The sequence below is a fragment of a genome, unplaced genomic scaffold (genome assembly GCF_019419815.1).
Source record: "Pyrus x bretschneideri cultivar Hongxiangsu unplaced genomic scaffold, Pyrus_bretschneideri_v1 Contig74, whole genome shotgun sequence".
NCBI lineage: Eukaryota > Viridiplantae > Streptophyta > Magnoliopsida > Rosales > Rosaceae > Pyrus > Pyrus x bretschneideri.
The window spans coordinates 950,033-964,016 of NW_025999814.1; the positions used below are offsets into that span (position 1 = coordinate 950,033).

The following is a 13,984-nucleotide window of genomic DNA, read 5'->3' on the forward strand; positions in this document are numbered from 1 at the left end:
CTCCCATTGTATCCACCTAGCATTCTTGAATCCCAACCAATAATAGAGACAAGAACGAGCAACAACATCATGATTGTCTTGTGGCTCATATTTAATTAAATTCTTTTGTCCGAACTTATTAGTTCCCTCCCTCTTCCCATCTCATAACCGCAAAAAATATAAAAAAAAGGTGGCCAGCCTGCTTGGATTGTGGAATTTGATTACTTGAAGAAGAAAAAAGTCAGTGAGACGATCCCCCGATGCACACGAGACCCTGTAAATATTGCATGAAAAGTTAAGCACTACCAAACAAATATTCAACGGCATGGAACATAAGCTTTGTGAATGTGAATACTTTTTTGTTAGGCTTGAAGATTTTGTTCGTTGTATGTATAATACCGCATGTCATATTATTATTCTATTAAAATTATGACATGTGTATTTATTTTTTAGATTTAATCATATCAATATTGTCATATACTCTTATGTAACACGTCAAATGTTACACTTTGTGGGAAGTGTTCAGCGTACATATGCAAATTAATTTCTTATCTGTGTGACTCGTGAGAATTTACAAGTTACAACTAGGGCTGACGCGGCAAGGCGTGTTTCATTTAGGGCTTTTGAAGATGGAGAGAAACGGCTCGAATCGCCAATGGCCATAAAGCATGCAGTAGTGCTTGGAATTAGAGATAGAGAAATCACGTGAATCGGGCTCTACTATCATCAGGACGGCTTTGCGTTGCGAGAAAGAGTAACGTAAAAATCATACTCATATTTTAGTAGGAAGAAGCCGCTAGTTTTTTTAAGGAGCGTGGAATCCATGTTTTATTAGAAAAACTCATAAAACATTTAGTAAATTACTGCCGATTAACCATAACTAAGCTATAACTCTTTCTAATTCGTTTTATGGTGAGATTAATTATTTGATTAATTATGGTGATGATTTGGATCCTAATTCTTATCCAAAGTAGTGTCAAGAAGTATGGTGAATGCTCTAGCTTTTTTTTTATTGCCGTTGGACGGAGGTAACGGGCACGCGATGGTGGGGCACGTGGGACTTAAAATTTGTGGCTCAGTGAATGAGTTTATGGTACACCACCTACTAATCCTCCATCTGTCATGCAACATGAATGAGTTCAATACGCACACCCTAATTCTTTTTCTCACACTTTGTGTATATAAATTAACACGCTGCGTAAACCCATCGACCATCCTCGGCTAGTCTTCCTTTAATTTTCTCTGCATGATAAGTTGAGAGGAAGAGATAGAGAGAGCTCTAGGGTTTCTCATCACCAACTGAGTCCTCCTCCTTAGCTTCTTCTACATAAATATCACCCTCTTAATTTCCGTTGAGAGAGAGAGAGAGAGAGAGAGAGATATTATCAGTTTGAGTTTTCTTAGTTAGGGTTTACAGATCTAGAGAGATTATGGCTATAGTAGCAGACAGTCACCATCCCTTGGCATTTACATTTGGAATTCTAGGTAAACAAAAGATGCATATGTAGGTGTACATTACTCATTGAGATTTTTTTTTTTTTTTTTTAATTTTTGTTACATTAGAGAGTTTCGAACTCTGTACTTAACATACATCTACCGATCACCCTATTCATCCTTTCCACTAAATTAACTGCGAGTGGCTTGTTAAATACTAGTTGTTTCCATGAAATTTTTTATTTGAAGAAGGTGAGTTATTGTGATGGGAACTAGCTAGCTGGGTGTACCAAATGAAAGAGCAGAACAAACACGATATAGTGCCACATACGTGTAGTGTCATTTTTGGTGTTCGATCATATGTATTTGTTTGAGTGCCACATACGTGATCTTGTTTGTTATTGTCATATTCTTCTCTCAGTTATGACACCTTTGAAACCTAGTTGGCCCGCATTTGTTATCTAATCTTGGTCATCATCTTGGCCATATTCTTTTTCGGATCCGTTTGTGAATTGTCTGAAATGACCACTTTTTCTTTACAGAAAAGCCTAGCTAAATACATATATTTACAAACCATGCGACAATAAATTTTCTTTGTATGTACACTATTCAAAGATTAGTTGTCCAATTTTTACTTGTTAATTTGTAGGTAAGTTTTTATGTTAAGTAACATTGTAAATCAGTGTGATCTTTGATGATCAACCTTCCTCACCACTATATATTATGTTACCCACTAATAAATATATAGAGAATGAAAGTGTTATTTATTTTAATTAAAAGTTTTTGGTAGTTAAGAAAGTTCCATCTGAATGACCACTACTAATATTATTTCTTTTGATGATGCCAGGAAATCTAATATCAGCCATGGTTTACTTATCCCCAGTGTAAGTGATACACACATTTTTTTTTATTTTTGATAAAAGGAATATATATATTGTGTGTGTGTATAGAGAGACATATAACCAACTTGTTAATTATTAAATGCAGGCCGACATTTTATCGAATTTACAGGAAAAAATCAACGGAAGGATTCCACTCGGTGCCATATCTGGTAGCATTGTTCAGTTCCATGCTTTGGTTCTACTATGCGTTGGTAAAAACGAATGCTATGATGCTCATCACCATTAACTCATTCGGAAGTTTTGTAGAGATCATCTACATCGTCATGTTCGTTGTTTATGCACCAAAGGAAGCTAGGGTTCGTATATTTCATGTTTAATATTTATTTTTCTCTCTATATATGCATATATATATATATATATTTATGTTCTAATTCCATAAATTTACTGAGTGCAGAAGTTGACAGTGAAACTATTTGGTATTATGAATGTGGGACTTTTCACCATGATCCTTATCGTTTCTCACTTTCTAGTGGGGAGTGCATACCGGGTCCCAATTCTTGGATGGATTAATGTTGCCATTTCTACCGGTGTTTTTGTTGCGCCCTTAAGCATTGTGGTAAGTGAATCAATCATGCATACACATGACCCTATTGTTTGTTAGTGTTCCTTTTCTTCACATTCTCAGTTTATTATTTTATATTATTTTTTAAGTGTATTAAGATAATAAAATACTAAATTTAGGTGCAATATGAACCGTAACAGTTTATAATTAATTTTACTTGCATCCCTAGCGCATATCTATAACTACATATTCATTCAATTTATTATTTGTATTGCAGGCACAGGTTATCCGAACAAGAAGTGTGGAATTTATGCCATTTGGCTTGTCATTTTTCCTCACATTGAGTGCCGTTATGTGGTTTGCATATGGATTGCTCCTCAAGGACATATGTGTTGTAGTAAGTATACGTACACTAAATTAAATCCTTTTTCAAATCAATCATCCCTATATAATAACAGTATTAACCACAATTAATTTGTCACTTGTAGATTCCAAACGTTCTGGGTTTTGTGTTGGGACTGCTTCAGATTCTGCTGTATGGGATATGCCGAAACCGAGAACAGGTGATAATAGACGATCATGAGAAAAAGCTACCGGCTGCTACACATGAGAACGTGAAAAACATTGTGATCATAGCCACATTAGCAGCTTCCGAGGTTCATCCGGTGGATGATCAACCGAACAATTGTAACAATGACACCGATGTTAATAATAACGCCGCCGTTAGAGACGCAAAGGAGCATGAACGAACGGATGATCATCGTCATGTGGAAAATGCTTCCGTCGAGCTTCAGCCTAATGAAACATCATCTGCAGTGTGATGCTGGCAAAGTCGTATGTCGTACTTCTCGGAAAGAAAAAAACTACGATCAATCGAGCGCCGTTTGATGTGTAGCAGCAGCAGACGCTTTATCACGCCAAGATGTTATCTGATCTTGTTATATTATGTTTTTTGGTTAATTGTCCCTTAATTAATTATTAAATGGCAGTTCCATGCGTGGGGACTCTGGCGGTTCTCAGCGATGTAAAGTAATTGTGGGCTGGAAAGCTACATCTATCTGCGCTTGGCTTTGAATAATACTCATTATTAATATCAATTGACGTATGCTTAATTTATGTCCTTTATTTCCCTGGTAATATTTGGGTTTATTTGAAATACTGTTTCACACAAATTATTACACGTATATTTATTTATATTAGTAGTCTTAAAAGTGAAACATATATCAAGTCCACTCATATTATAATACTTGAAATAGTCAAGTATTAAGAATATACAGAGTCTCACATATCAAAATTCACAAAATAAATTACAATTTAATTGAATGATTCAACTTCTAATTGTACAAAGACATTTTGTGAAAAAAAATCCGACAAGACGATTAGTAGTTGGTCACTAGCTCGAATATGAAATCTTGACTTAGACGATGGGCGAGTGTTGAAGAATAGATTTCCACATTGAAAACTTCATAGAATATATTACAAATTATATCAAATGATTCCACTTTTAATTGTACCAATGCCTTTATGATAAAACCTAATATTGTTAGATATATAACTCTTTAAAATATAAGTGTTTAGGTTGAGGTAATGTTAGTGTAATTAAGAATGATCATAAACCGATTCTAAAATCTTGACATGACAATGTTCCCAATACACATAATAGGTTTCTCATATTTCTTATATGTTAATTTCGTATTTTCCTAATTAATTGATTGCCGCAATCGATCGAAATAATTGGGCTCAAAGTTGAGATATGAGCGCCAGATTGCAGTTGGAGAAGCCAATGGTGGAGTTTGCGTGAAGGCCTTTGACACAATTATCTCACGGGTTGTGAGGGTGCATATATATTTCCGAATATCCTGCGGATTGGCAAGAAACTTTGTTGCTTACGCGTTAAGATTGATATTAAGTTTGAAATTTAGTGCATAGATCGGTAAAGTGAGGATGTCAAACATCATAGGACAACAGAAACCATGCTCTACGGTTCACATTTTTAGAACATTATTATCAAATTATGCAATAGATGATGTATCAATTTCCAGCTTGTCACACAATAATTGATATGTAATAAGCAAGTAGGCTACTTCTATGTATGATATTGGTTACTGTTCGGGCAAAGATTTCTCCGGAGAGGGCTCATCGTCTCTCAGCACAACTCCCCAAGGGACTGGCACTTTGGATGTGTAGTCGGGCTCTTGCCTGCTGATGTGCTGCAAGAAGAGGACAAAGTTAGTTTTGAAAGGTGCCTTTGTGGGGCCTTAGGTGTAGGCCTTGAGGCTCGCAATCAAAATTAACTAAGTGCTAGGCATGCCACTGCTATCTCAGTATAGCAGATGTAGAACACAATTGTGTTTGGTCGATTACTTGCGCCCCAAGTTACTCAGACTTCTTGTTATCAAAGGATTGTCGTGGATGGGTTAAGTCCACATTAAGTTCCTTTTCTTGCCTTGTGACCAAGGACTTTCAATTCATAGTCTTGTATATTTGAATGAGGGGAGTCCAGATCCCTTAAGTCATTTGTTTGGTTCTTGATTGGTTTTAAATGAAAGCATGTCCGTTAAGCTGACCAGATCCAGATACAAATAAGGCTTTTTAAAGTAGGAAAACAGGCGGAAATTACTTGAATACATGCTGGAGAATACATTAAGCAGTAGATCTATTATCTTAGAAAACACACAAAGAACTTTAAGCAAGATTTCACCTTATCGGGCAAGGTTGAACTTCTTGCAATCAAATCTCTTTGAGTTTATAGAGGTTTTTATGCCAAAAAGGGATGGTAAACCAGTTTACACGAGGGAATCGATATTACGCCATTAAGGGTGATAGCAAAGCTTCTAAACAAGACAAAAGATAGCTTTTGTAAGGGAGATACCTGAAAATGACTGAGAACTGGGCTGATTATAGCTTTTAGATGCAAATTTGGCTTAAGGGTAAAGTTTGTATGTTTGTTTGTTTGATTGGTTGAGTGTCTTTATCTCTGGGGCCTCTTCCTCCTTTTATAGGCAGATTAGCCCAATTGTAATAACTTTGCTCTTACCCGAAAACGCTTAGATGGTAGTGAGTCATTAGGTTTTTACTTGTATTGCCATTGAAAAGTGTTTTTTGGCTGATTGTGAGTTAGTCCCCATCACTTGACATTTAAATCATAGACACATGGCCTATGCATTAATGGGAAGACGCCAATTTGTCTCTGGGCTTGATGCTGGACTTCGGGCAAGTCTTCTCTTAATTGGCACCTCTAAGCTTTCACACACTTGCAGCCCAACGTTCAAATATTAACCCAAACAGTTACGGTACGATTTACTATACCAAAATCATGCTTTAATAAACAGACTACAATTGTGTTGATCAATATGAGAGAGATGTGAACATGAATGTCTTATAACTATGGAGAAATTTAAATAAGGAGTTAGAAAATATATTTTACTTCAATATGAGTTATATTAAATCGTTGTAAACCTTATAATGTAATAGGGTAATTATAAATTTGCCTCATTAACTTTTTACCGCACAGAATTTTTATTAAGAGCTTGTTATCATAGACTATGATGACAATGCACCAAAACCAACCGTAAAGAAGATAAATCAACACACAAGCAAAAATAACAATCATAAGAACTCAAGTGATAAGATTTTTACCACCGGCATAATTAGGTTAAAATAACATAGAAATATTTAGAAGAGAACAAGGCAATTATAGTATAAACGACTCAAGTAAGGTCGTTCTCCTCAATGACTATTATGAAAAATAATAAGTGCAAATAAGTAAAAGTATTGATACCAACAATAATGAAAATAAGAAAACAAATTTATAAAAATCAATTTTAGAGAATTAAGACTAAGAAGCACTAAGGTTTTACCGTCACCATTAACAATTATATATAGTTCTTTGAGTTAACACATACGAGCTTTGAAGGTTAGATTTTCCTAGTGCATACTGGTAGAAAAATCTGAAATTTTGACACAATCATCTTGAAAGACACACGAACATTCTCCAATTGGAATTACTCTAAAATTTGTCTGTTTGAATACTTTTTACTCAAGAGGATGTCGAGTGTCCTACATTGAAAATATACTTAAAAGTATCAAAATTCTACCAAAATAACCAATAAATTATAACTAAGAATAAGGTAAAATATATATATATATATATATATATAGCATAACATCGACTCATCACATATTCTACTTTTGATATTCAAGCTAGAACGTATATCTAACATGCAATCTGTCCGTGATATTCAGATCAAATATAAACATGCAAGAATAATTAAGTTTTGTGAAAACCCTTTGAAAAATAATGTAACCCTTAAGAGCTTGATATTCGCCTTAAGTGACTTACAGTTCCCAACGACAAGAAGCTTTAACCAATTTCAGGGTGATATTCCAACAAAAATTACATACAGTTACTTGTCTAAACATCCTAATGGTAGCTAAGCATTAAGACATAGATAATTTAAAATCAGTGATTGACAATTCAAAGCAAGTATGCATAACATCATAAGCAAATTGAAAGAAAAAAAACTACATATCCATTTTAAGGCTTGCGGCCTCACCGTGGTAAATGAAAATTATTTATGCCTAGTCATAATTGAATATCAAAATATTATTAAGATGAAAAGTTAAGGAAAAACACCCTTGTGAAATCAAGTATAAATCGTCAAGTCTCAAAACCGAGTTCTCCCAAGCAAAGCTGTTCCTGAGAAACTCTATGGCTGAAATCGGTGCAGTGTCTTTCTCTCTTGTATATCCCTGCACTGCTCGGTTTTATGTGACTTGCTTGTTGTTTGCCTCGATGTAGGCTTTTAGTGTTTTATTGACATCTTTGCTCAGTAATGAATTTCCAGTTTCTAAAAAATAAATAAATAACTAAATCGTCTGTAAATAGTAGATCAATTCAAATCCTATCTAAAATAGGTCTCCCAACAAATCTGGAAAACCAAATAAAACAATAAAATAAAGATTTCTAATCTAATGCGGATTTGGACTGCTCAAAAAATTAACCTTTTGACCGACCAAATCAGTATGAATTCGGTCCAGAGATATCAATGGAAAGCTTGAAACGTCATTTTCAACTTCGTAGAAGGAACGTTTCTCCAAACATAATCTTTACTGATCTAATGTCCAAACACTCTCAAAACATCAATCTACCAACTGCACAATCTGCCTTCATTTAATTGCCACGATCGAACGGCTAAAAATTAACGGTGGACAATTTGATACAACCAACTTGAACGACTTGCGAATCTACCCCAATTTTTGACACTTCAAAATTCCATCATTTCATCACTTTTCAAGCAAAGTAAATTTCACATGTCTTAAATCAAAACGTAAAAGAAATATCAAAATTCTCCCAAAATCAACAAGTATATATATAGTGATCCAGCTAACTGTGCTTGCATCCAATTTGGTGATCTTCTTTGAAAAATTTCACTAGAAAATAGTAAAAATAACTATGGGTACAACAATAACCCCCTAACCCCTTCAAACCATAGGTCTTAAATCTCTCTCACATCCTTCGGCTCAAAACACTTTGATGCCCCTTCTCTGTTCGTTCCAATTTTATAGGACGTCCCGAAGTGACCACTTTGATCTTGATGCCCCTTAAACTTAATCAAGAGAAATAATTTGATGAGTGGACGAGAAAGACACCCCATTTTGCAGCAGGAAAAAAGGGCAAACCGCAAGTTGATCCCGTTTCCTTGATAACGAAAGAGAAAGTACTCGAACATGTATGAACACGTTACCAAAGAAACGTGTGAAAACACTCGATAATAATAAGGTTGAATAAGACAGGAGCAGGGACAACAGATTTTTTTGTTTTGTTCCAAATATGCTAAAGTACAGCAGGCAGAAGAATCGTATAGCATTTAACCAGACGTTTTTACTCTCAAAAATTTTCAATACATCCACTTTCTTCTGTTCTCCTTCAATCTTCTAGAAGATAATGTACAATTTCCATTTATGGATTCTTCTTCTTCAGTGTTCGGAGAAGAGGAAAAGAAAAAAGGTTAAATCACGACACACGTTCGTCTGCACCAACTCTCCGTTACATTGGACACCCCAAACAAACCAGTCTGCGAAAAAACGAGGGTAGGAGCTGAGGTTGAAGAAGACGGTGCATTGTGCACTACAGCACTAGTTGGTGCCATCAAAACTGCCTTGTGCACTCTGTCGTCTTTTCTCTCGCCAATTCTCTCCCCACATCTTGGCCTCAGCAACCGCTCGTTCCCTATCCAACATCCTTGCAGTTTCCTTTGGGGAATCGTCCTTCTCGGAACCATCTAACCCCCAGCTCCGTCCGGATCCTCCCCCTTCCTCATTCTTCAATATCCTTCCACCATCCCTGTGCCTTTTCTCATTTTTTTCTCCCGAACCTCTGTGGCCATTACCTGAAGCTGAGTTAGGGTCATAAGAGTGGTTGGCTAGGTACGACAGAGCAGTAACCACATCCCCAATGAGAGGTCGTGTGGCAGCCTGTTCGTGGATGCACATGGATGCCACGGCTAGAGCTTGGTAGAGACCCCGCATTGGATACCGACCCTGCAGTCTTGGGTCTGCCAATTTCGCGACCTTCCTTCGATCATTGAACAATGGACGTGCCTGCATAGACATAAAACCACTGCCATTTAATTATTGCACAAACATAGAACCCATGCTTGCGAGACCCACAAGGCCTGCACAACAAGAAGATAAGTTTCTTAGAGCATTTCTACTACAAGAAACAAAGTGAAAATTACCCAAGTTATAAGGTTCTGTTCTCCATGGGGCCGGTTGCTATCTATGGCCTTACGTCCAGTAATCAGCTCCAGAAACACTACCCCAAAACTGTATACGTCTGACTTTACCGTCAATTGACCAGTCATTGCATATTCAGGAGCACAATAACCGTAAGTGCCCATAACTCTTGTGGACACATGGGACTTGTCTCCGGTGGGACCAAGCTTTGCAAGCCCAAAATCTGAAAGCTTAGGGTGAAATTCTTCTTCCAGCAATATGTTGGATGATTTGAAGTCCCTGTAAATAACCGGAGGGTTTGCCTTGTCGTGCAGGTATTCCAATCCTTTGGCTGCACCGGAAGCTATTTTCATTCGTGTGTTCCAATCCAATGGTTCCTTATCAGGTGGAAGATCTGCAGAGGGATCAACAAACCATTATAGGTGATTCATTAACGATCACTTGGATTAACTGTTAGGGAAACTAACGGTCCAATAACACAGGAAAAACAGAAGTTGCGTGCACTGTGTTTATAATTTATTAAGTCATCAAATTTTATTTGGAGACAACGCCCCCGAAAGGAAATGTTTCTTTTTCCTTTTCTCCATTTTACCATGGGTTTTTTTTGATATAAGAAAATACTTCTATTACCGTATGCAAAACATCAAACTTCATCATTCATTCCAATTCTGTAAATATATCCCTTCAAGGTTGAAAAATCACTTCAGCATAGCATGCATCAAATGTATTTGTCATATTTGCAGAACAGGAAGTGTTCATATATAACATAACTGAAAACTACAAGGTGATTTTCCATGATCACTATCCACTAGCTGACATTAATGGAAGAAATTATAAAGTAAAAAGTTCCTAATTAGAGAAACAGACAATAAGACAAGAGAAGAAGGGGAAACGAAGAGGAAAAGTTACCGTGAAGGTGATCTTCCAATGATCCTAAGGGCATAAATTCATAAACAAGAAGCCGCTGGTCTCCATCAGCACAGTACCCAATAAGATTCACTAGATTAGGGTGATGCAGAAGACTGAGCATGAGAACCTCAACAAGAAATTCTCTGTTGCCCTGAAGTCCATTCCTATCCAATTGTTTAACAGCAACCACCTGTGAATGGCGATACAAAGTCAAGAATTCAAAATCGCCTCAACCATGCCTGAAGTTAGTTCTGCGAAATCGTTCTGCAGAGCAATGACCTTTTCGAAATGTAATAATTAACAATGGATATCATAAACATCCTATAACCTTATAACCTTGATGTCTTACATGGAGAGATGGACTGGAAAGTACGATACAGAATCAAGAATTATTACACTCTAAATACTGTATGGACTTTAACAACCATCATTATGAGTAATGATGTTGATATGTAAGTCTACAATTCTCGCTCACGATATAGCAGTGCCGTTATTTAGTTCTCATTATTGTTGAAATCACAAAACAAAATATAGCATTCTTGATAGCTATACAGTTACAGCATCTAATATGCTAATATTCGTTTCAATTCAAATACTCATCCTGTAATTCCTGTTCTCTGTATAAATAATAGATCGTGCAACAGCAAAAGAACTACCTGACCAGTGCTTTCGAGTCGCCCCTTGTATACACGCCCAAATCCCCCTTCCCCTATGAAAGACTCTGGCCTGAAGTTCTTTGTTGCAGTCGCGAGTTCACGGAAAGTGAAAGTTTGAGCAGCAATTTGCCCCCCCGGTACAACATCTTTGGGCTCAGGCAATTTGGGCAGCTCCCCCCTGGACCCTCCATTGCTTCTTGATCTCAGTCTGTCTACTCCTGCATATACGACCATATCAAATTACTACAGATCACCAAGTATCAATGATCATCAACCATCTCCGTCTCAACTCCAAATCCTTGATCAAATAGGACCTTGAGTTAAGCTAAACACCGGAAACCGAAAATCAATTGGATTTGCAAAAAAACTCAATAAACCATAACCCCAATACGAAAAAACCTATTACGCATACTCGAAATTGACATCTTCTAAACTATAGAAAGCACAACTGTACTAAATTCAGTTATACTGTAATCAGTTGGATCAAATTATGTATATCTATCTTAGTTCTTCAATTAATTATGAAACAATCCACAGCTTTGGACACCATTGATTATCAATCAGATTGATCTTGAGAAATCAAAGTTATCATGAGATCAATTTTTACAAAAGAAAGACACATTCTTTTATGTCAATGAATTGTGGGGTCTACCTAAAACCTCTCAAATTTAGAGCTCACAAACTCAATGAAGTAATCAATCATGTAGTAACACACACACCCAAATGACTAAAACAAACAATTAAGTTTAAATTCGGAAAAAAAAAAAAAACCAGATCAGATCGAGCAATAACACATTTAAATTACCAAACAATAAGGATTGATAAACAGAAGCAATCAAGAACTCACCAGAAGGCAATCTTGAAATGTTATTAGAGACCGTTGGTTGAACCTGCTTTCTGTCATCAATTTCTGCCGCTGGATTGTTCAGCTTCTCCTCCTCCTTCGAATCGAAACAAGGAAAACAACCCATTTCCCCAAATCCAATTAAAACCTTATTTTAATTGTTTACCAATACAAAAGATTGAAACTTTATTAAAATCCCAGATGAACCCAAAGCTCAATCAGAGGAGAGGAGGCTGCTCTTCCAATCTTCCAATCCCAGTTTTTACAACCACCTCATCATCTGAGGGCCATCCAAACGGCAACTCTCTCGCCTCCCTCTCTCTCTTGGCGTTTGTTGAAGCGATCAGGGCAAGCAGATGCAGACGATATAACTAAAGGGGACAAAAGCAAAACGAATCCAAGTCCACAAACACCATAAACGATAACAAAGAGGAAGCAAAAAGAAATATCCTTTTGGGTGCCAAAAAAGAATCTGTGATTAAATGGGGCAGTGAACCGGAGCAGCTCAAATAAAAGAGAGCCGGCTTTGCCTTCCTCTCTCTCTCCTCTTCTCTCTCTAACTTTGGAAAGACTTTGACCAAAAATTTAAAGGGATAACTTGATATAGATCCAATTTTGTGAGCCATTAGTAGAATTAGTCCACTTCATTGAAATATGTCCAATAATTGAGATTCCATGTATGTTTATTTATGGTTTGTACCATATTTACCCCTTAGGCTTACGAATTGTAGTAAATACACAAAATTTCTTAATTATGAGATAATTTGTGGTTTAACTAATCCCTTAATTGTAGGATTAGTTATAGCCGTATAATCACCTCAACCCCCAGTCTGTTTCATCCCTCCTTTTTTCCTTCTTCCAAACAATTCCTTCTATCAATCCTCCTCTTTTTTGTCTCTTCTTTTCATGTGTGATATTTTTGTGTTATTCCCTCTAAATCCGTTCCTTTAATGGAGGTATATTATATCATATTTATATTTTTATGTTCCGCCATGTAGGTTGCCAGCATTTTTCTTCCAATACAATAGGTAGTTTATTTTTGTTTTGCAGGTAGATTATATCTACTTTGTAGGTATAAAACATTTTCTTCCTATACAATAGGTAGGTAGTTACTAGATTATATCGGTCTTGTTTTCTTCATAAATAGTAGGTAGTTACTAGATAATATTTAAGTTTGAGTATTTAAATATTCAAAATTTAAAAACTGAATAAATGATAAAAAAAATTAAAGAATTTAAATATTTTTATCTGAAAGAGTAAAATTGATATCAAAATATGTAATTGGATAACTGGACTCGGTCCCAAAAACTATCTATGTTTTTGGACCTAGATCCAAAAGCCCCAAATTTAAATGGCAACTCTGTATTAGAGTTTAGCAAAAAGTCTGATTTTTAACCGAGTGAGGTAAATCCAACGTTTCTGTACCTTTTTAACTTCTCACGCTCGGATGTTAAGTTTTATTCGTTAAATTTATTCAATTCTTTTAATCTGATGTCAAAAAACAAAAAAATATATGAAAAGTAAAAATAAACGAGTAGCACCATCCGAGTTGAAAAATGTGATTGGACAAGTGGTGTGGAATGAAAAGAGATATTTTTCAAATCTCTTTCACCAAAATCACCGGATCAAATGATTCAGATTTTTAAAGTTTCATCCAACTGTCCACTTGTTTTGATCCCTTAAAAGGTGTAAAAAAATTTTATCGTTTGATGAAACTTCAAATACCCGAATCACTTAATTCGGTAGCCTTTAGTGGAAGAGATCCGGAGAGTATCTTGGGATAATGGGATTGAACCGGTAAGCACAAAAACGTGTCAAACAGCGGGATTGGCGGACCATACGAAGGAGGAGGGAGGACTGGAGGGAGGCCCTGTGCACCAAATGGGTCCGGTCGTGGATTGGCCCACCCTACGTGGCACTATGCTTGTCCTCCGTGGATATATATAATGCTACGCACCAAAGTACCAACTTGAGGTTTTCACCCAATGCCATTTGAGCAATTAAAACATGTTGAACTCTA

The 13,984-nt window shown here is 36.3% G+C and overlaps 2 protein-coding genes across 2 annotated transcripts; one reads left to right on the forward strand and one right to left on the reverse strand.

The window, feature by feature from the left end:
* The first annotated feature begins 1,185 nt into the window (after positions 1–1,185).
* Positions 1,186–3,914, forward strand: LOC103941020 (bidirectional sugar transporter N3). The gene is made up of 6 exons (XM_009351206.3): positions 1,186–1,464; positions 2,261–2,297; positions 2,401–2,611; positions 2,710–2,871; positions 3,095–3,214; positions 3,306–3,914. Exons 1-6 carry the CDS (start codon positions 1,410–1,412, stop codon positions 3,636–3,638), a joined length of 918 nt encoding a protein of 305 aa, XP_009349481.2. The 5' UTR covers positions 1,186–1,409; the 3' UTR covers positions 3,639–3,914.
* Positions 3,915–8,681: 4,767 nt separating this feature from the next.
* LOC103941019 (serine/threonine-protein kinase PBS1) lies at positions 8,682–12,154 on the reverse strand. The gene is made up of 5 exons (XM_009351204.3): positions 11,968–12,154; positions 11,121–11,338; positions 10,465–10,654; positions 9,558–9,949; positions 8,682–9,420 (listed from the first exon to the last, which is right to left on the reverse strand). The coding sequence occupies exons 1-5, from the start codon at positions 12,089–12,091 to the stop codon at positions 8,956–8,958; spliced, it is 1,389 nt and encodes a 462-aa protein (XP_009349479.2). The 5' UTR covers positions 12,092–12,154; the 3' UTR covers positions 8,682–8,955.
* Between the last annotated feature and the right edge of the window lie 1,830 nt (positions 12,155–13,984).